Source organism: Anabrus simplex, chromosome 1 (genome assembly GCF_040414725.1).
Source record: "Anabrus simplex isolate iqAnaSimp1 chromosome 1, ASM4041472v1, whole genome shotgun sequence".
Classification (NCBI taxonomy): Eukaryota; Metazoa; Arthropoda; class Insecta; order Orthoptera; family Tettigoniidae; genus Anabrus; species Anabrus simplex.
In genome coordinates, this window is record NC_090265.1 from 495187199 (window position 1) to 495210818 (window position 23620).

A 23620-nucleotide genomic window follows, 5' to 3' on the forward strand; every position below is an offset into this window, starting at 1 on the left:
TCGCCATAAGACCTATCTGTGTCGGTGTGACGTAAAGCAACTAGCATCTCAACATGTTCATCTCTATCTCATCATTTTTCTCCACTTTAATTGCTTTCCTCATATCCTCGTTTTAAACTCTGTCCCTTCTTATAGGATACAGGACTGGCACCTATTGTAATTAAAGCAGAAGAGAGTGTAGAATTATACTGTGTTTTGAAAGAAATGAGATGAAATCATTTAATAGACCTTGCAGTGAGAATTGAACACAGATTACATCCATCAGAAAACATTGCAATTAGTAAGGTCAACGAATCTGAAGATGACATCCTTCAAATATTCACAGATGGAAGCAAGAGTGACATCAGAGTTGGTTCAGGAATAGCTATATTTCTGGAAAATAAACTTATATGACAGTTAAAATTTAAACTCGTTAAACGATGTTCAAATAATCAAGCAGAACAGCTGGCAATTCTGAAAGCACTTGAATCAATTGAAACATTGGTATTAAAGAAAAATATCTCACAGAAGGCCAAGATATTTACTGACAGTAAAATAACAATAGACTCATTAAAATTTAATAACTACAACTACCTTATTCACCAAATCAAGATGAAAGCAAAGATTCTTGAAAGGAACAAGTGGAAAATAAGTGTCATAATGGGGCATGCTGTGAATAAATGTTTTTTTTTTTTTTTTTTAATCCACTTTGGATTCTATACAAAAGTTTGTTATATCTGGCAGGTGATATTCTTTTCAAGAGAATGGTTGCCCAGTTGTACTTCTTGTTAAAACAAAATCACCACCAACATCACAACCATTTACTTTTCAAGATATATTAAATGACATGCAAGACATCAAAGGGGTCAGAACTGCCTAATAGTATCTGAATTCTATTTGTAACAGCACAATATAACATGCTGGAGAATATCTTGTAGTAGAACACACATCAATTTCCTAGTGAATTATCTTGAAAAGTACAAAATTCTTCAGGCAATATGATCTTGGAAATTTCTTGTGAGGATAAACATTCAAAAAACTGTTTCTTCCTTTAAATCTATTAATAACCTTACTATTTCTCCTTCTAGGATGTAGTAAATATTGTAAATAATACTGATGAGTGAAATACATGTCATTAATATTGCAAATTCAAGGAAAAACATAGAATTCAAATTATCAAAAATAATTCGCATGTTTTCCAAAGGCACAAATGTCTGCAAGAAAAATTAATCAATATTGTTTTTCTTTTGATAATAGTCTGTTTGAGAAATTTTGATAAATGTGTGAATGATTACATTTCTACCATTTATGAAATAGTTCATCAAATCATGAAAAATATTTTCTTTCAGACTCCAGTCATTGCAAATCCTGCATTGAGTCGACGTAATAGTATAGGGAACAACAGCATGAAAAATGGTAGTGCAGGTGGTGGATATCAGAATGCTGGCTTCATAAACTCCACTGCCCGTCTCAGTATTGTAAACACTGCCAAAGTTCCACCAATGGGCAAACTTCGAAGGTATGAAATCTTAAAGTATTAATTAAATTTATAGTAGAAATTTCAATGAGAATGCAGTATTGAGTAAACATCTTGCACAGTCTTATGACTTTATGCTTATTTTTTATTTATTATTTTATTCATGATATATCTTCTAACTATGCTGTAAAGTCAAATTGCTAATAAAGGGTTCTCAATTTTGTTCTGTTTTCTGCCAGTCTGTTCACCTCACATCAGATTTTCTCCTCCTCTACTATTTCCTCAGATTTTTATGTCTTCTATTGGTCTCTCATGTGTTTGAGTTCACAAAAAATCACTCCAGCAATCAAACTATTTTCATTAATTCATTTATTTGTCATTTCCTTTGCACGTAGAGCCCATTCAAAAATGTATTTGTAAGTTGGGTTAGTTGCCAATAGGCGTCTGGCTATCTTTAATCGCTTCTGTTATCTATTGTTGGATGTTTTGAATCTCTTTCTTGAATATTAAGTTTGAGTACTGTTTGTCTTTTCATAGATTCTCTGACTAGCTTCAGTGAACAGCAATAGTGCGCACCAATACAGCAGACACGTTCTGTATGACACGGACTCGCCAGGTGTTTACTGCTATGTTATGCATGCTCGCAGTATTTCGTTCATGAAATTGACACTTTCTTGGATATAATTTCTTCTCTGAAAATACATGCATCATATTTTGTATCAGTGGATGTTGAGAAACATGTGAAGGTACCATGAAAATGGGTTAGACTAGAAAGATACTGAATTCTGTAACCGAAATGAAATAGAAAAATATTCATGAGAAGATAGTGACAGTGATGCAACAGATGAATCTGTAATGATCGTCTAGATGCAAAAGACTTTTGAAAGAGCCTGGATAAATTGCAATGCTGCCCCACTCATTTAGAGATACATTAAAACCTTGTTAAGAAATTTCTGCAGGGGACAACGAAACAGAACATGTTAAGCGAGAAAACGTACTATACCGAATAGACGAATAAAAACTATCCAACAGGGATATGGAAACACTAGATACAATTTTTTCTGACATGAGGACATTTTACATTGTGAAAACTATATCTACCATTTCTCAAGATGAGAGGAGAGTACTAAAAGGTGTGAAAAACTCGAGAGAACACATATGAAAACCATTTCTGTTCGGACCTATAATGTAAGTACACTGAATGGCGTGAAAAGTACCAAAAAACAAATATGAAAACATACCTGGGGGCCAATAAAAATAGAAGAGTATCATTGCAGATCACATTCTTTCTAAAACAAATGTTGGTAGAAGCCTTTTATTTCGGAGCAGTGGGTTATTAAACATCATTTTCTGGTCACACTCTTAGACAATGAATTTGAGGTTACACTTGACCATGAGCGACTAGGCGGAATGTGTTTGGCCGCCATTTTGAATAAACTTTGACCTACTTGAATGACTTGAGTCCTAACTCGAAGCTGCGAGTTCAACCACAGCTGACTGGATCCCTCGCTGCGCTCCTTATACCGGCCTTGACAATCCCTTGTGAAGTCCAGCTGTGTGTTTGTCATCAGTCCATAGACTGGTTTGATGCAGCCCTCCATGCCACCCTATACTGTGCTAGCCTTTTCATTTCTACGTAACTATTGCATCCTACATGTGCTCTAATCTGCTTATCATATTCATACCTTGGTCTATCTCTACCATTCTTACCACCTACACTTCCTTCAAAAATCAACTGAAGTAGTCCTGGATGTCTTAAGATGTGTCCTATCATTCTATCTCTTCTTCTCGTAAAATTTAGCCAAATTGATCTCCTCTCCCCAATTCGATTCAGTATCTCTTCATTCATGATTCGATCTATCCATCTCACCTTCAACATTCTTCTGTTACACCACATTTCAAAAGCTTCTATTCTCTTTCTTTCTGAGCTAGTTATCGTCCATGTTTCACTTCCATACAATGCCACGCTCCACACGAAAGTCTTCAAAAACATCTTTCTGATTCCTATATCAATGTTTGAAGCAAGAAAATTTCTTTTCTTAAGAAAGCTCTTCCTTGCTTGTGCTAGTCTCCATTTTATATCCTCCTTACTTCTGCCATCGTTAGTTAATTTACTATCCAAGTAACAATGTTCATCTACTTCCTTTAAGACTTAATTTCCTAATCTAATATTTCCTGCATCACCTGCCTTCGTTCGACTGCACTCCATTACTTTTGTTTTGGATTTATTTATTTTCATCTTGTACTCCTTACCCAAGACTTCGTCCATACCATTCAGCAGCTTCTCAAGATCTTCTGCAGTCTCAGATAAAATAACAATATCATCGGCAAATCTCAAGGTTTTGATTTCTTCTCCTTGGATTGTGATTCCCTTTCCAAATTCCTCTTTGATTTCCTTCCTTTACTGCCTGTTCTATGCAAACATTGAAAAGGAGGGGGGACAAACTGCAGCTCTGCCTCACTCCTTTCTGGATTGCTGCTTCTTTTTCAAAGCCTTTGATTCTTATCACGGCAGACTGATTTCTATACATATTGTAGATAATTCTTCGTTCTCGGTATCTGATCCCACTCATCTTCAGAATCTTAAATAGCTTGGTCAAATCAACATTATTGAATGCTTTTTTTAGATCTACAAATGCCATGTATGTGGGCTTGTCCTTCTTGATTCGATCCTCTAAGATTAGACGTAAAGTCAGGATTGCTTCACGTGTTCCTACATTTCTTCTGAAGCCAAATTGATCTTCTCACAACTCAGCTTCCATTTGTTTTTCCATTCTTCTGTAAATAATGTGTATTAAAATTTTGCAGGCATGAGATACTAAACTAATGGTGCGGTAGTTTTCACACTTGTCAGCACCGGCTATCTTGGGAATAGGTATAATAATATTCTGCCGAAAATCGGCTGGGACTTCTCCTGTCTCATACATCTTACACACTAAATGGAATAACCTTGCCATGCTGGTTTCTCCTAAGGCAGTCAGTAATTCAGAGGAAATGTCATCAATTCCAGGTGCCTTGTTCCTATTTAGGACACTCACAGCTCTGTCAAACTCTGACCTCAAAATTGGGTCTCACATTTCATCAGCATCAACAGCCTCTTCATGTTCCAGAACCAAATTATCTACACCTTTACCTTCATACAACTGTTGGATATGCTCCTGCCATCTTTCTGCTTTGTCTTCTTTCCCTAGAAGTGGTTTTCCATCTGAGCTCTTAATATTCATACACCTAGATTTCCTTTCTCCAAAGGTTTCCTTGATTTTCCTGTATGCAGCATCTACCTTTCCCAGGACCATACAACCTTCGACATCCTTGCACTTCTCCTTCAGCCATTATTCCTTGGCTACCTTGCACTTTCTATCCACTTGATTCTTTAATCGCCTGTATTCTTTTCTGCTCTCTTCATTTCTAGCATTCTTGTATTTTCGTCGTTCTTCAATCAGGTCTAGTATATTCTGAGTTATCCACTGATTCTTTGCTGATCTTTTCTACCTTCCTAACATTTCTTCAGCAGCCCTACTGACTTCATTTTGCATGACTATCCACTCTTCCTCTATTGTGTTTCCCTCAGCCTTTTCATTTAGCCCTTGTGCAACATGTTCCTTGAAACAATCCCTCACACTCTTTTCTTTCAACTTGTCTAGATCCCATCTTTTTGCATTCTTTCCTTTCTTCAATTTCTTCAGTTTCAGATGGCGTTTCATGACCAACAAGTTGTGGTCAGAGTCCACGTCTGCTCCTGGGAAAGTTTTGCAATCCAACACCTGGTTTCTGAATCTCTGCTTAATCATAATGAAGTCTATTTGATACCTTCCAGTGTCTCCAGGTCTCATCCACGTATACAGCCGTCGTTTGTGGTGTTTGAACCAAGTATTGGCAATGACTAAATTATGATCAGTGGAGAATTCAACCATCCGACTTCCTCTTTCGTTCCTTTGTCCCAATCCAAATTCTCCTACTGTACTACCTTCTCTTCCTTGGCCTACCACTGCATTCCAGTCTCCCATCACAATTAGATTCTCATCACCTTTTACATATTGTATTAAATCTTCTATCTCTTCATATATTCTTTCGATTTCCTCATCATCCGCTGAACTAGTAGGCATATAGACCTGCACTATTGTGATGGGCATTGGTTTGGTGTCTATCTTGACGACAATAATTCTTTCACTATGCTGGTCGTAGTAGCTTACCCGCTGCCCTATTCTCTTATCTATATATATAAAATTAGAGTTTTGTCTGTACACTGCTCAGAATTTGAAAAGAATGGTATTTCTGTATCAGTCATGTCCACAGTAACAAGGAAGTGCACTTTTTTTCTTTTCTGTAATTTCTGTCTGTATGTATGTACACGCATCACTAGAAAACAGCTGAAGAGAATTTAATAAAAAACAGTATGCAAAGTCGGAAAATAAGTCGCTACAATCTAAGCCATACATAATTTTATTCACGCTGATGGAAATGGTAGTTTAGGGGAAGGTTTAAAATTTAATTCTTAAATACTTACATTATTAGTGGTCCTATCTTATTGAAAACTGGTATATAAAGTCAGAGAATTAGCCACTATAATCTAAGATATAAATAATTTTATTCAAGCTGAATGAAATGGTAGTTTAGGGGAGGGCCTAAAATTTAATTCTCAAATATTTATATTATTAATGGCTGTATCGATAAATACTACGTAACCAAAGTTATATAGAATTAAATTTTAGACCATTTATGTCTTATACATTTTTACCTTACCGGCTATGATAACACAGATATTCATGAATTTGTATTTTTGTTCCCTTGCCCATATCGACGCCGAGCCACGAGAAAATGGGTTAACAGAATTTAATGAAAATCAGTATATAGAGTCGGGGAATAAGAAACTACAGTCTAAGCTATAAACAATTTTATTCACCCTGGATGAAAATGTAGTTTAGGGGAAGGCGCCTAAAATTTAATTTTTAAATACCCATGTTTTTGGTCCTATCGAAAAGTACTACATAACAAATTTTTCAGAGAATACAATTTCCGATCATTTATGTTTTATTCAGTTTTGCTGTACTGACTATGATGAGTGGTATTTCAGAGTCGGCTGAAAACTAAATGTGAAGGCCTACAATATCGAAAGCCCATAACATTGATCAACAAGAACATTACATTGAACATTGTTTGTTGTGATGTTATTTGTCTCTTATGCTGCCTCTCAACTCCGATAGATGGAATTACTGTTGCGTATCGAGTAGCCTATAATAGCCTGACTGAATATTGGTGGGAAATAGCTGCCATGCCATTCCTCTGGTTCATACATTTTCTGATACTGCTGGTACGTAACACACTGGTTCTTCATAGTATTCCACTTATTCGATCCCTACTCTGACATGCTGTTTTGAACGACCAGTATGCATACTTAAGGCAGAGGCTGACTTAGTAGCAGCAGCAGCAGCAGTAGTAGTATTAGTATTAGTATTAGTAGTAGTAGTAGTAGTAGTAGTAGTAGTAGTATGGCCTGGTCTAAGAATAACAATTTAGGCCCATTCCAAATTATAGCACCACAATTCAGTAAATAACTCAAAATTCAACCCTGAAAAGAGCTGTTTCTTAAGAAAGCTTCTTCACATTTATTAAATTCTACATTTTATTTCAAATTATCAGTGAAGAGGGGCTTGGAGGAGAAATTTGCCTCCAAGTCAGATAGATTTTCCCGCCGCTAGTGTAGTGAACTGATATTTTCCGACTCATTGGGTACTCCTAGGAAACAGATTAGTAAAAGGCCATAGTTTTTGTCCTGGGAGTCTCCACTATTCGACCCTCTCTCCGCCGTAAAAAGACGAATCACGGGTGTCTGTGGCTTGGTCATTCCAGCTCTGGAATTTTGAACTGTTAGATCGGGAGTGTAGTCCTGTTCGTTAAAAGTGAGAAAATGTGTGGTGTTTCATTTGATTGAATATTTCATATGAACTCATTGCTTTTAATTGCGCCATTCCTACTGACGTCATTGTAATGTATGTTCATTTCAGTTGGGAAAACCACTAAGAAAGTCTTTCTGAGGATGTAGGAAGGCAGGTGGAGAGTGAGTGTCTACCATTATAATGAAAACTCCCCAACCTGATTGTGACTGATGGTATGCAAGCAGGTCTACCATTACAGTGAAAATTCCCTAACTCAGTCTCCATACGAGAAAATATGTTTGGTGACTTCCCCATCGCATTTCTAGGGTAGTGTTAAGAGCTATGCAATACAATTTTGCTCACAACGTGTACACTAGAATTCCGTATACAATGTAGAATTCCGTAGCGAAGCACAGGTACATCAGCTAGTTCATTATTAAACCAACTCCTGCATTTCCCCTGTTTGATTTTGTGTTGATAATTCGGTAGTCGCCTGTCCAAAAATCCTGTTCTTCCTGCCAACGTACTTCACTTATTCCAACTACATCTAACTTTAGTCAATCCATCTCCCTTTTCAGATTCTCTAACCTACCACAAGGATTCAAACTTCAAACATTCCATGCTCCGACTCGCAGAATGTCAGTGTCCATCTTCCTGATGATCGCCCCCTCTCGTGTAGTCCCCACCCGGAGATCCGAATGGGGGACTAGTTTACCTCCGGAATATTTTACCCGGGAGGAAGCCATGGTCAGTACATCATTCATACAGAGAGAGCTGCATGTCCTCGGGAGTTAGTTACGGCTGTAGTTTCCCGTTGCTTTCAGCCGTGTAGCAGTATCAACACAGATAAGCCATGTTGAGTATTATTACAAGGCTGTACCAGTCAATCATCTAGACTGCCGTCCAGCATAAAGCTGTAATTGGAAAATTTCACCGCAATGCCGCTGGAGCGTTGGTGTATTACCCACTGATAGGAAGCGGTGTACCGCAAATTGCCGCATTTCGAGTTTTATTTATATGGTTTTGCTGTCGTAAATGTTGGCAATGTGTTTGCAATGAGGTGCTTGTTGGCTTGATGTTGAGATCTGAGAGTTATGCGCTAGTGAGTTTATTTTTTATTGTGTAGTGTGGTGATTATATTTTTTTAAATTGTGTTCAAAAATCTTGGAATTTGTGACATTCTTGTGCACCTTTTCGTACTTCGAGCAGAAATTTTATGGAAACAAGAACAAAGTGATTTCTTGCTGTAACTTCGTCCTGAACAAGGATTTTAATTTATGCGGTAATTCGTTTTTTAATGGTGTGGTGATTTGCTTTTCTTTAACTGTGTTAGGAAATATTCGAATATATATTGCTGTGTGCTATTTTTGTATTCCGAACAGGAAAAAAAGAGCAAAGAGACACTATCATTTCACGAATTCTCTGTAGACCAGGACAAAACTACAGAGTGGCTAAAAGCAGGTAGCAGTCTCATCTTAGTTTTCCATTTCTATTTCGGGCATTTACCTTCTTTCTTTCTTTCTTTCTTTCTTTCTTACTCTGTTTACCCCTCCAGGATTACCTTTTCTCTCGGACTCGGTGAGGGATCCCACCTCTACCACCTCAAAGGTAGTGTCCTGGAGCATGAGACTGCGGGTCGGGTGATACAACTGGGAAGGATGGCCAGTACCTCGCCCAGGCGGCCGCAACTTCTATGCTGAACAGGAGCCTTGTGTTGGGGATGGGAAGATTGGAAGGCATAGACAAGGAAGAGGGAAGGAAGCAGCCGTGGCCTTAAGTTAGTTTCCATCCCGGCATTTGCTTGGAGGAGAAGTGGGTAACTATGGAAAACCACTTCAAGGATGTTTGAGGTGGGAATCGATACCCCTCTCTACACAGCTGACCTCCCAAGGCTGAGTGGACCTGTTCCAGCCTTTGTACCACTTTTGAAATTTCGTGGCAGGGCCAGGAGAACCGAATCTGGGCCTCCGGGAGTGACAACTAATCACGCCAATCAGGTATTTTTACCCATGAATTTTCTTTCATAGACTAATTCTTTAGGCGGTGTCGTAATTACCATATGACAGCAACATAACACATTTTTAAAGATAATCTGAACTTTAACATTTAAACATTGACAAGTAAGAATCACTACTGCTATGATGGTAAGGCCAACGTATGAAGTGTTACCTGAGCAATGGGGCCGATGACCTAGATGTTAGGCCCCTTTAGACAACAAGCATCATCATCATCATCAAGCAGAAAACAGTTTACAATTTATTTACTCAAAATTCTTTTCTCACACTGAATGTCTATGTAAAATTCTTCTTCTCCTTTTTTTGCTATTTGTTTTACGTCGCACCGCCACAGATAGGTCTTATGACGCCGGTGGAATAGGAAAGGGCTAGCAGTGGGAAGGTACCGGCCGTGGCCTTAATTAAGGTACAGCCTGATGTGAAAATGGGAAACCACGGAAAACCATTCCAGGGCTGCCGGCAGTGGGGTTCGAACCTACTATCTCCCAGATGGAAGCTCACAGCTGCACGCTGCGCGGCCAACTTGTTCCACCCTACTGCATTTCAAGTAAAAATTATCGTCTCAATTTAGCACGGCCAACTTGCCCGGTATGTTAACATTCTAGTGAAAGGTATGAATGAAATGTAATCTGAAACTATATATATTGAAATTAAAATTTAAACATGTTTGAGTCAAAATATTAATGTTATGCATACAACGAATATGGAAAAAGTAAGACTTTATGTTTTGTCTAGCCCCCTTCCTGAGAGCAGTGCTTGAAGAATTTTAACTCTAATTGAACAATGACTCCCCCCCCCCCCCAAGTGAATTTTCCAGCAAAAAAAACCTGTTTCTTTAATAATAAAGGATCTTCTAAATACCAATTATGACGACTCTAACTTCTTAAGTTTTTGATTTATGTGTCCTCATGAAAGGAATTCAACTCCTTTTCACTCCCGCCCCCCAAAATGTGCTTTTCTTTGTTTTTAAAGGAGATCAAAATACCAATTTTCATATTCTCATACAATTAAGTCAATTAATTTTCCAATTCTTTCACCCCCCCCCCTTCATTGGATTTTCCAAGAATACGTGTTTCTTTACTTTTAAAGTAGATTCCAAATATCAAATTTCACATCTGTAACATCTTCATTTTTGAGATATCAGTAGCCTAATTAAAAGAATTCAACACCATTTTCAGTCACTTTAACCCCCCCTTCACCCATGTGGTATTTCCGAAAACTAAAAATACACGTTTCTTTATTTTTAATCGAGATAAAAAATACCATTTTTCACTTCTGTAAAATGTTAAGTTTCTTGAGGTATACTGTAGAAATTCTCATTTTAAAATTTCACCCCTTTTTAGTTCCCCTTAAGTGGAGTTTCAAAAAACAAATCACCTATATTTCTTTACATTTACAGGAGATTCCAAATACCCACTTTTTACGTCTTTTTTTTTTTTTTTTGCTAGTTGCTTTACGTCGCTCCGACACAGATAGGTCTTATGGCGATGATGGGAGAGGAAAGGCCTAGGAATGGGAAGGAAGTAGCCGTGGCCTTAATTAAGGTACAGCCCCACCATTTGCCTGGTGTGAAAATGGGAAACCACGGAAAACCATTTTCAGGGCTGCCGACAGTGGGGTTCGAACCTACTATCTCCCAGATGCAAGTTCACAGCTGTGCGCTCCTAACCGCATGGCCAACTCGCCCGGTCTTTTTACGTCTGTAACATTTTATGTTTCTCAGATATTCTGTAGATATAGTCTTTCAAAATATTCACCCCAATTTGTCACTCCTGTTTAACCGCCATTAATCGGATTTTCCAAAAGCAAAAAAATACGCGTTTCTTTATTTAAAAGGAGATCCCATATACAAATTTTCAGTTCTGTAATACCTTCAGTTTCTGAGATATATGTATCTTCATTAAAGGCATTCAACCCATTATTCACCCTTTTAAAACCCTCCTATTGGGATTTACAGAAAACAAAAAAATACATGTTCCTTTATTTTTAAGGGAGATTCTAAATACCAATTTTTACATCTGTAAACTTTTAAAGTTTTAAGATGTAGACACACTCATAATAAAAATTCACCCCCCATTATTTGGTTTTTCCAAAAATGAAAAAATACCTGTTTCTTTATTTTTAAAGTAGATCCCAAATACCAATTTTCAGGTCTGTAATATCTTCAGGTTCTGAAATATAAGTAGCCTCATTAAAGGCATTCAACCTCTTTTCCACCCTTTTCCACCCTTCCTATTGGGATTTTCCGAAAACATAAAATACGTGTTTCTTTATTTTTAAAGGAGATTCTAAATACAAATTTTTACATCTATAAACTTTAAAAGTTTTGAGGTATAGATACACTCATTTTAAAAAGTCGCTCCCTTTTCACCCCCCCACCCCCGCCATTAATTGGATTTTCCAAAAACAAAAAGTATGTGTTTCTTTATTTTTAAAGGAGACTCCAAACACCAATTTTTAGGTCTGTAATATCTTCATTTTCTGAGATATAAGTATTCTCTTTAAAGGCATTCAACCCCTTTTTCACCCTTTTTCACCCCTTCTATTGGGTTTTTCAAAAAACAAAAAAATATGCATTTCTTTATTTTTAATGGAGATTCTAAATACCAATTTTTACATCTGTAAACTTCATAGTTTTGAGATATAGATGCACTCATTTTAAAAATTTACCCCCCTTTTCACCCTTCCATTAATTGGATTTTCCAAAAACAAAAAAATACGTGTTTCTTTATTTGTAAGAGCAATCAAAAGTACCAATTTTCAGGTCTGTAATATCTTCAGTTTCTGAGATATAAGTACCGGTATCCTGATTAAAGGCATTCAACCCCTTTTTCACCCTTTTTCACCCCTCCTATTGGGATTTTCTGAAAACAAAAAAATACGTGTTTCCTTATTTTTAAAGAAGATTCTAAATACCAATTTTTACATCTGTAAACTTCATAGTTTTGAGATATAGATACACTCATTTTAAAATTTCACCCCCCTTTTCACCCCGTTAGCGACGGAATATCGCCAGATCCTCTCTTAGCGAGCACCTACATCTTAATATGAATATATCCCCAAAATTTCATTTATTTATGTCCAGTAGTTTTGGCTCGGCGATGATGAATCAGTCAGTCAGTCAGTCAGTCAGTCAGTCAGGACAAGTTATTTTATATATATAGATGATAGTCATTTTTACAAAATTATGTTCCCAATCCAGATATAGGCTACTGTATCACGCGACAAATATTCACTGCACTTCCCTGTACCACTCAACACAAAATAACTTTCTATTCGGAATGGCATTTAAAAGCACAAATAGGCTCACTGTGTTATTCGGCAATCTCGCTGCTAACTGGCAAGCAAAACTGAACATTCCTAGACTAACGGCTTGCTCCCCGGAAGTGCAACTTCTCCCGGTTGAGGAATTCGAGGACTTTCCCTGTAATCACGCAACTGTGGTGGCGGCTCTTACTTGAGTTGGAAATCACGTTTCTTTCACAAGGGATGACAAATAACATTTTCAGGGCTAGGAAAAATGTGATCAGACTAAGCGGTACCGGTACTAGCAAAAATTCGTGACGCGATAAGCGAGGTATTTTTACATACGGTAATTTTAATATGACGAAAATCGGGACTTTGAATTTATGACATGCTAAATGGGAAAACATGTTAATGAGGAACGCACTAATGAGGTTTCACTGTAGTTGCTTCTCTACCATATCTGTCTATTACCACTGATTTGGTATTTGTACATCTTCTATTCTATACCAAAAAAAATGAGGATAATATTAAAATATTATTATTTTATTGCACTGCCACTTGTGATTGAAATATTTATAAATTTGAAATAAAATTAATTTAAATAACTCAAATTGCATTCTCTGTCAGTTGGTTACGTCTGCCACAAACTATCGTGCGTGATAGCACAAATTCCAGTTATGTTGAATAATTACCCGCTGGGTGATAGCACTAGGAAACTATTTGCCCAGCTGAGGTTAAGGACCTTGGCCAGCCAAAACAATTGGTACCCATCTAGATGGTCTACAGATATTGGAGTGCCACATGATCAGTGAGATTGGCTTACCGGTCTGCGGCCTTTCATTTCAAATAACTGTTTGGGGCTAAGTGAACCCCACTCCAAAATCAAAATCCTTGGACTGCCTGGGAATTGAGCCTGGGACCTCCAAGTAAGAGGCAGGCTTGTTACCCCCACACCACTTAGCTGGTCCCTCAGCAGCCAAATGAAACCTCTGAATTTTAAACTGTGGGGCACTTATCTAGGACATCATTAAAAAGGGTCTTGAAATTAACATGTATTTAGTCAGATGTGATGATATTCCTTTTTAAAGTTTTTTTCTTATGTCCTCAACATGGAACTGAATTAATTGGCATTCAAGTTGTTTATCTAAATTCAAACTATATTTGAAAAATTGCATTAATTTGTTCCTTTCTTCCTGATTACACATGAGAAAGCTGATCACCCAGACAGTCAGGGAGGATGTGGCATGTAAAAATTATCAAAAACTACTGACAATAGTGTTGAATCCATACTTTCTGGGGCTGCTGAGATGAATAATGACACTTCAGGTGCCAACAAAAGACTAGTGTTACAAAAATATTGCAAAGTTTGGGTTGGGAAGAATTGAGAGAAAGAAGAAAAGCTGCTCGACTAAGGGTCTGACACATCCCACTCTGAAGAGTCTACTGTCAGACCTAAGACGAAATGCTGGTTAACAGAGCAAATGCCTGAAAAGCCATACATCTAATTTTTGATCTGATAAGTGGTACGTTTCGAGCTGTCAGCGGAGAGATGGTGTGGAATGACATTAGTAGACGAATAAGTTTGAGTGGCATTTATAAAAGTAGGAAAGATCACAATATGAAGATAAAGTTGGAATTCAAGAGGGCAAACTGGGGCAAATATTAATTTATAGGAAGGGGAGTTAGGGATTGGAATAACTTACCAAGGGAGACGTTCAATAAATTTCCAATTTCTTTGAAATCATTTAGGAAAAGGCTAGGAAAGCAGCAGATAGGGAATCTGCCACCTGGGCGACTGCCCTAAATGCAGATCAATATTGATTGATTGATTGATTGATTGAAATTTTAAGTCAAGTCCAGCCACCATCGGCATGGGGGGTGAGAAGGGATAAGAAGGAAAATGTCCAAAATTACCAGGATTATGGATGTATGTGTATATGTTCCAGCATCGCCCTCAACCAAACTTGGTACACATATGTCTTACTATCTGGAAAATAGGTGTAAAACACCCCTAGCACCCCTACAGTTGGGGGCTGGGAGGGAGTGATATGAAAAAACCAACATTAGCATCGAATTCGTGCTTTTCGGGGTAGCTGAAATGAATTGTGGCACACTGTCCAGGTTCACCTTCCATCGGTACGTCAATCATCGATCAATCGTCAATGATCTGCATTTAGGACTGTTGTCCAGGTGGCAGGTTCCCTATCAATTGTTTACTTAGGTTTACAGTATATTAAACGTTCTCAAAGAACTTGGACATTTATCAAATGTTTCCTTGATAATGTATTTCAATCTCTTACTCCTCATCCTGTGTGTTGTTTGAGTCATCAGTCCATAGACTGGTTTTATGCAGCTCTCCATGCCACCCTATCATGTGCTAACCTTTTCATTTCTACGTAACTATTGCATCCTACATCTGCTCTAATCTGTTTGTCATATTCCTACCTTGGTCTACCCTTACCATTCTTACCACCTACACTTCCTTCAAAAACCAACTGAACAAGTCCTGGGTGTCTTAAGATGTGTCCTATCATTCTATCTCTTCTTCTCGTCAAATTTAGCCAAATCGATCTCCTCTCACCAATTTGATTCAGGCTCCTCATCCTATAAATGAATATTTGCAGCAATTTTCCCTCTTGAAATCCAACTTTATCTTCATATTATGATATTTCCTACTTTTAAAAGCTCTGCTCAAGCTTATTCATCTATTAATGTAATTCCACGCCATCTCTCCACTGACAGTTCTTCCATGCTGCTGTAACCAGATCCCGCACATCCCCAGTCTTACGTTATTGGTACCAACATGGAAAATGACCACCTTCTCTGTACCCTCCTCCCTACCTCCTATTTTTCTCAACATGTGCCTTAACCTAATTCCTGGATAACACTCTACCCTAGTTCCCTTTCCTCTGCACACTTTCCCCACATGCCTGACAATTGAATCACCCATGACCAGAGCTTCAGCCCCCAGCCCCATCCTTCTCAGTCGATTTTATCCTCTCCTGGTCTCCCTTATCTTTCACAATATTAATTAAACTTATGTCGTAATGGTCCACCTTTTCAATACTATATTATGCAATGTTTACATTACATTTCTAATCTAGGAACTAGTTTCGGCCTTGACTGGCCATCATCAGCCTTAATGCAAAACTGTACAAACAGATCCAATAACCAAAACAAATGTACAAACACACAAAAATGCCATTAAAATGTGTTAAAAACATCTGTGTGTTAGTACATTTGTTTTGGTTATTGGATGTGTTTGTACAGTTTTGCATTAAGGCTGATGATGGCTAGACAAGGCCAAAACTAGTTCCTAGATTAGAAATGTAATGTAAACATTGCATATTATAGTACTAAAGAGATAGAGCTCATGACATTAAGTTTAATTATTATTATTGTGATCACAGTTCAATAAAGATCAAAACCATGAAGATTATATCCTATGATCTCCTTTAACTTCCCTTATGCCTGCAGAACCCACTTCCTCCACCCTTTTCTCCTTCTCACTACCCTGTTCCACCTCCCTCTTCCCTTTCCTAATGGTCTCTTTCCTCTTGCCCAGCCCCTCCTCTGTATCACTTTCCTGATCTCCAACTTCCCTCTGCTGATCTGTCTTCAGTGACTCATACAGATTCCTGACTGATATCTCTCCTGGGCCCACTGCCTGAAGAAAATCCTTAGTTCTCATTTTCGTTGACCTTAAAACATTAGCCCATCTGTCTTCCACAACTTCTCCCCATCCCCCCTCCCCCCACTCCTGCCTACCGTATCCTGTACATTATTGAGGGAGATCTTCATTCCTGTCCTCTGTTCCAAGTCTAATTATCTCCCTCAAACTCGCTATCTCTTCCCTCATCTTCCTTACTTCCCACTGACACCCACAGTCCTTACACCTGCCTCTCTCAGCCATTCTTTTATCTCTTCAAAGAAATGTGAAATAATATGGAAATGTCAACAGAAATAAAATGGGATATTCTATGTATGTATGTATGTATGTATGTATGTATGTATGTATGTATGTATGTATGTATGTATGTCAGTGGGAGGAAATAATGTATACTACACAAAGCTTTCACGACAATAGCGCAATCAGGAAAGCAACTGATAGAATAACTACATTACCAAGTATTCTCGTTAAACATATCCTGATTTTAAAATACTAGAAATAAAGGGCTAACTATAAAAATGTATAACTACACTATATATGTACAGTTTTATTATTATTATTATTATTATTATTATTACTACTTGCAAACAGAAAAAGCGAGCAAGATACTGTCTAATAAGAATACTTGTGCTACAGTTATAAATTGCAGTTAAGGCTATCCTAATTACAACAATACAATTCTAGTATCTAAGAGCTAAATATCTAGAAATATTTCCCCTACTACACACATATTTTGCAGTAATAAAATGTGCATGCTAATTTCTAATATAAAAAACTACATTATAATAATTCTAAACTGTGTTCAGATGTATCCTAATTACAAAGAGTTACTACTACGCCAAACAGAAATGAAAATTACCTTAAAAGTTGAAATTTGGAAGAACTATAAAAGGATCACACAACAAAGCTAAATACGTAGACAGATTATAATAATTGTAATTACTATTTTACCCTATTATTATTATCCTCTAATAGAAATGAAAACTGCTGTTTAGTTAAATACTGAAATATCGAAATACACAAGGATAACGCAAAAGTTTAACAGACAAAATACTATGTAATAAAATAACTGCACTACAATTTACAACTGCACTTAGGCATATCCTAATTATAACAGGTTTACTGAAAGAATAGAAGTGGAGTTAAAACTAAGTACGGTACTTCATATTTAGCCCGGCTATTGTTCTTTTCCTACCTGTGTGCTAACAGAAGAGAACATTTTTACCCTACTAGACAAATATTATGCAATGATACAGTACGCACAATTATTTCTATTAACGTAACTACAATACAGTAATTCTAAACTTCTTTTAGATGTATCATAATCAAAACTAGGTGGTCAGAAGGGGTGAAAAGAATGTCAAAAATGACAGAGATTAGTGTTGGATCTACAGTTCTCAGGGTTGCTAGGCTGATTGGTGACAGTCCTAATGACAGTTTGAATAGTGTATGTCATATCTGTAGCATGACACATAAATACATACAGTTAACACTTATTTTTATTATTTATTTGAAAGGATCTTCCTAGACAATCTGGGTTGCCACAAGGACAAAGTTCCATGCAAAACAGAATACTCTAAAACTTTAAATTAAACACTATAAAACTACAAAATAGTTTGTAAAATATCAATCAATGTCACAATAAATAAATGTACAAAAATTCATTTCACCCATAATTAATAGGTAATATAAATCCAAAAAAGTAAACATTCACAAGAGTGCCTAGGCAGCGCGTGGAGCAATTCATATCACCTCTTTATAACAAATGCTGCAGAGCAGCACAGGTGCTCTAGTATACATTAAACTGTTTTTTAATATATATATATATACCTATAATGCCTTTATTTTTAAATTGCAGGTCGGCATCATCTGCATCCCAGTTGGATCTGAGATCACAACCGATGTTTGGAGGGTCATTGCCAGCAAACAACTTCCCAGACCACATACCTCAACTCACACCACTCAACAATTTACAATACGCTTACTTCAGCTTACCTGATGGTGCTGCTACTGGGAGTGAATTCAATGCGTCCACATTTGATGGCATGATGGCAGCATCAGTGGGTAGTAATAGCAGTCGATTAATAAACTCAGGGAGGAAAAACATGTTAGGTATAACTATAAACAGAACACAGTCTCTCATGGACTTGCGCAGTGGTGTTGCAACAGAAGATTTGTGGAACTCAGAATATCCATTACATAGAATTTCTGTGGACTGTGTAGATTATATGCCTGCTGCTATGACACAGAGTTTGGACAGGAGAGTGTTACGGTTATCGGGACGTCTCCGTAGAGCTAGCTCTGTCGATGAGCTTAGTTACTATGGACGAAGGAGCTCGTCGGTGATTGAAGGGACCACAGCTTATCGGGACAATTTAGGAAGAATTATATTCCATCCACCTCCAGATTATTACATGTACCGACGAACAAGATCAAATGCTCATAATAGTAGAAGATCACTGGCAGAGTCGGACGACATGCAAAAAATTCGTGATGTTGCTCTATGAATATGGTGTTTCTCTCCATTCCTGTTCAGTGGAGTTGTAAAATTTCAACACATTTCATTGATGTATAAGTTTCCTGCCAGTCAAATATTTATCCCTATTGCTTTATGGAAACTGATATTTTGGTGAGATTGTTTGTGTAAATTAACATTGTTATTGTTATAATAATTGTACAGTATATATATGTGATTTGTATGTTGATTGTTATGCATTAAGAAAATATAAACTCTGATAGTTATCCAAGTTTAACAGAATTCATTTAGTACCTTGCGTTAGTAGATCACAGATTGTGTTACAATCAACTAATAGAAGCATAGCTAGGTTGGCACTTTTATTACTTAAACTCAGCACTGTAGATGATAAGAAGCTGTTTACTTGAATTTGAATGCATCTCAGCAAAGCATCTTTCTGAGCTTGAAATTTGGTAAGAGAAATAAAGAAGACAATGGACCTCTGTGCTGGCAATTACTATGAAAATACAGGGTGCAGTTCTATTGCTCAGTGATGATGATGATGATGCTTGTTGTTTAAAGGGGCCTAACACTGAGGTCATTGGCCCCTTGCTCAGTGCTGAGCAAAAAAGGATACCAATCCAGTATTAACCTGGACTGAATAAGGGGTGGGTGGCAAAACACCTGGAGTAGATCAGGTAGCTACAAAAATGATAGAGGCAGCAGGCCCAGTAAGAATACAGCAGTTGGATAGATTATTTAGAGAAATATAGAAAAAAAAAAAAACAGTCCCAGAAGATTGGGGTACAAGTCTAATAAACCCATTATTCAAGAAAGGTGATTAGAAGGAATGTAACAATTACACAGGAATCATATTTATTTCACAGGCGGTCGAGAAATTCAAGGGGAAGGAAGATTGAAGATGAAATTAGAAATTAAAATGGAAGAACAAATATGACTTTAGAAAAGACAGATCAACATTGCACATGATGGAGATGGGAGCCTAAATACCCGCTTGAATGATACATATGCAAAAACAGTCATGTAGAGAGGTGTACAAGACATTTTGCAATGAAATATCTGTGTGCTCCAATTCTAGGTAGAGAAACTGTTAGATGACTTGTTAAAAACTAAGGAAAAGATGACATTTGTAGACACTGAGAAGGCCTATGACAACGGAAAACCATCTTCAGGGCTGCCGATAGTGGGATTCGAACCTACTATCTCCCGGATGCAAGCTCACAGCCGCGTGACTCTACGCGCACGGCCAACTCGCCCGGTGAAACGAAATCTAGTGCTTTGAAATGTGCATAAACTCATATAATGTCAAACATTTCATTTATAACTATGTTGTAAGGAGTTAAATGAAAAGTCTGTTAAGATAACATCAGTAATGGAAATAAGTAAAGTAGACAAATGAACCCAATTCTTCATCTTGTGACAAGCATTAAAATCAAGACACAACACGTTGTACACAGACAGTATGGGAAGTACCATTAGTGTTCTGTATTGCATGGAACAGGTGTTATGTAGGAGGGATTTCCACTCTGAAATATCAGATTTACAGCTCGTTTTGCAGAAAGCGACGACCTTCGGTCTGAAAGAATTTGTCCAGCACATGAAAATACCTCCTATGCGGGCACAGATGTAGCAGGTACGCTAAGGTAAGCAAGAGCAAGTTCACTTAAGGGTCAATGAATATTGAATTTTCACGACCGCATTGTAATCGAAATAGACTCTCAACCTATTAGGTCGTGTTACATGCATTTAGTACGTGTCAAAGATATGTTAAGCACAGATAAAAAATTGCCAACCGGACACCAGCGGGATCCAAACCCACAACCTCCCGACTTCGTGCTGGTAGCTCTACCATTTGAGCTACGGTGACCTAGCTCTTTTTTTTGTTCTGTTGGAAAGGATCTAAGCTACAGGTCCATGTCCTTACGATGCGCCCGTTTTATGTGATTCCATAAATTAGATGTTCCTCCACTAGTACAATAGATTTGATTGCAAATTTTACAAGTAACGGATTTTCTACCTGGACTGCTAGTGCCATGCTTGTGAGGACTTTCATGGCATCATTGCTTCTTTCTTATTATTAATATCGGTAGAAAACATAGTTCAAACAAAGATATGTGTAGTATAAGGAAACACAAATAGAACAGACGTCTCAGTCTGGAGTCTGAACAGCAACACAGTATTGTTGCGAGTGTAGCCTGGCTGGAAGGTTTACTGAAGCACCTGCAGCGCTATACGGAGTATTCGAGTTGAATCGGTGCTCCGCTGTGACGTCACGTAAACCTGAAGAACCGAGTTACTCTACGGTTCTACTCGCTCCGTCCCCACCACTAGTGCATATGTAAAGCAATGGTTAGAAATGCAACAGGCTGAATACCCGCTTGAACAGAGAGTTTTTATGTACGATATATATTCAAGAACAGTCATGTAGAGAGGTGCACAGACATTTTGCAGTGAAATATCTGTGCTCCAATTCTAGTTAGAGAAACTGTTAGATGATTTATTAAAAAACTAAGGACAAGAGAATCGCTAAAAGCTTCAATTCCTAAGTGAAAACAAAGAGTATTGATGGAGGACAAAATTGGTGGAATCAGTGGATCATTTACATGCTCTCTGAATAAATCTCTAAGACATGTTCACAAAAGTTAGTGTTTCAAAAACATCTGTTTTTACTGCCACTAAGACTTCTAAAATTAAAACCATATAGAGTGCATATCATGCATGAATTACGGCCTGAAGATGATGTAAAACTAGTTCACTTTTGTAACTGGATGTACCCTGTAAGGATCCTGAACCATAAACTCATTCTACCATAAATTCTCATCGCAGCGCAATTGTCAACATAAATGCCTTTAATTGTTTTTAATAATCTACCCTTAATTCCAAAGTACCCCAGTATGGCAAACACTTTTTCTCTTAGAACTCTGTCATATCCCCTATCTAGATCTATGAAACATAACTGTCTATGCAGAAAAGATGTTAGCTCTGCCAAATTAACAGATATCAGGAGAAGGCAAGACTAACTTACTGTATTTTCTCAAAGTATGGGTAAATGCCAGACACACTTACTTCTGAAGTATGGACTGATATGACTAGGTTAAAAAATCCTGTTAGGAAAGCTGAACTTGCAATTATAACTCACACTGGTAATGAAAAGGTATTTATAAAAGGAGGCTTAAAGTGATGAAATCAGTATCCATGAAAGAATATTGTAAAGAAAAAAATTGTTCAAATTTTTGAATTGTGGTTCAAAAGTTTTCTTCCTTGCTTAGAATCCAATGCTGTAATTGCTATGGGCATTACATTGTACCCCTTAATGCAATTAGAGAAACTGCCGAACTAATTGTGGATGAAAAGTCAAAGTGCAATTAAAGAATTTTGGGATGGAAAAGGGATAGCTTACGAGGCAAAGAGTACAGTATTATTGTACAACATTTTAGCATCATTCAGCAGCATGTTAAGTGTACGTGCAATGTGTGCAGGGGTGGATCAAATTACGTAGTAGACATGAAGAGAGAAGCTAAGATTACTTCCTTAGCACTGCACTTTGAATCCTATTAAGAACTTGTGAAGCCAACCAAGTAAAGTAGCTACTGTAATAGTATGCAACAACATAATTTACAATTTAACGATCATTAGGAAACTGTACCTTGAGGGACTCCAACTTGTTGCTCTTGGCTACTAGGAGATGTTTGACACACACTGATACAGAAGAAAGACACGTAGAAAATAAAAAAAAGCTATTTTGAAGACAGAACTGTATGTGTGATGATGAATGTAAATGGCTCAGACACTGACAAAGATGGCCTGGAAGGTTTAGAATACGAGCCCATTAGTTTCTTTAGAAACTTAGGCTAAATCATCATTTTTATAGTTAATGTAGTGTACAAAGGGTTTTAAATGATTTATTTACTTAGCACAGTACATAACATGATGCAATCATTTGAAAAGAAAGACCAAAAGGACCAACAGCAAATGATCAAACAATATACAGCAAACAAGGGTATCCTGTGTTCTTAAAATTGTGAATACACCATTGTATCTGCTTCACAACTGTGTGTCCGGATCAGTTAGCCATATTATCAAACTATATGGGACATCTACACAGCCTGACAAAAAAATTTAAGCACCCAGAAGGAGAGGTCCAATATTATCCTATTTCGGTATACATGTATTCCATTGATGTGTGAGTAAATGATTAGATTTACAATGATCTGTAATGTGTAGAACCCCCACCAGAGTGCATTTGTGATGGCACTGTCCTGTTGTTGATGAGTTGTTACCAGTCAAATGCTGTGAGTTAGACAGTTCAGCAAGACTTGCAGAGAGGACTACGTACAGTACAAAGCACCCGTGATGCCTCACAGACACGTTAGACAGCCTATCCACCAATTGATAGCATTTGACAGAGGCCGCATTGTGGGACTGCACGATGTTGGTTGGTCGTATCAAGCAATTGCCAAGGATGTGGGTTATTCAGATGTCACAGTGGCCCGATGTTGGACTCAGTGGGCACAAGAGGGCACCCAATCATGTGGTGTAGGTTTGGGTCGACCAAGGAACACCACCCTGAGGGAGGACCATCGTATGGTGCGCCAGGCATTGCGGGATCCCATAACATCAGCACCCGTCATCTGTGAACAAGTCCTGGAGACTCTACAACATCCTGAAAGTTGATATAATGTCCAATAACGGACCAACTACATTGGTATCCTGAGTTCACGCACAGTGTCTTCACGACTCTTATCTGATGGATTGGGGTCCTCCCGCCCCATGCATTGATTGCCATTGACACCTGAACACCAAACACCTGCGTTTGGAGTGGTGCCTTGCCTGGGAGGCATGGACAGAGGACGACTGGCATCGTATCATATTCAGTGACGA

General features: G+C 37.7%; 1 protein-coding gene across 1 annotated transcript in view; it reads left to right on the forward strand.

Annotated features, from left to right (window-relative positions):
- The window catches only part of Rcd6 (Reduction in Cnn dots 6), a 144819-nt gene extending 125814 nt beyond the window's left edge, over positions 1 to 19005 (forward strand). The window contains exons 7-8 of the mRNA XM_067144722.2: positions 1329 to 1498; positions 18122 to 19005. Coding sequence (XP_067000823.2) covers positions 1329 to 1498; positions 18122 to 18770 — 819 coding nt within the window. The 3' untranslated portion in view covers positions 18771 to 19005. The remainder of the gene's footprint in view (positions 1 to 1328; positions 1499 to 18121) is intronic.
- Positions 19006 to 23620: the final 4615 nt, after the last annotated feature.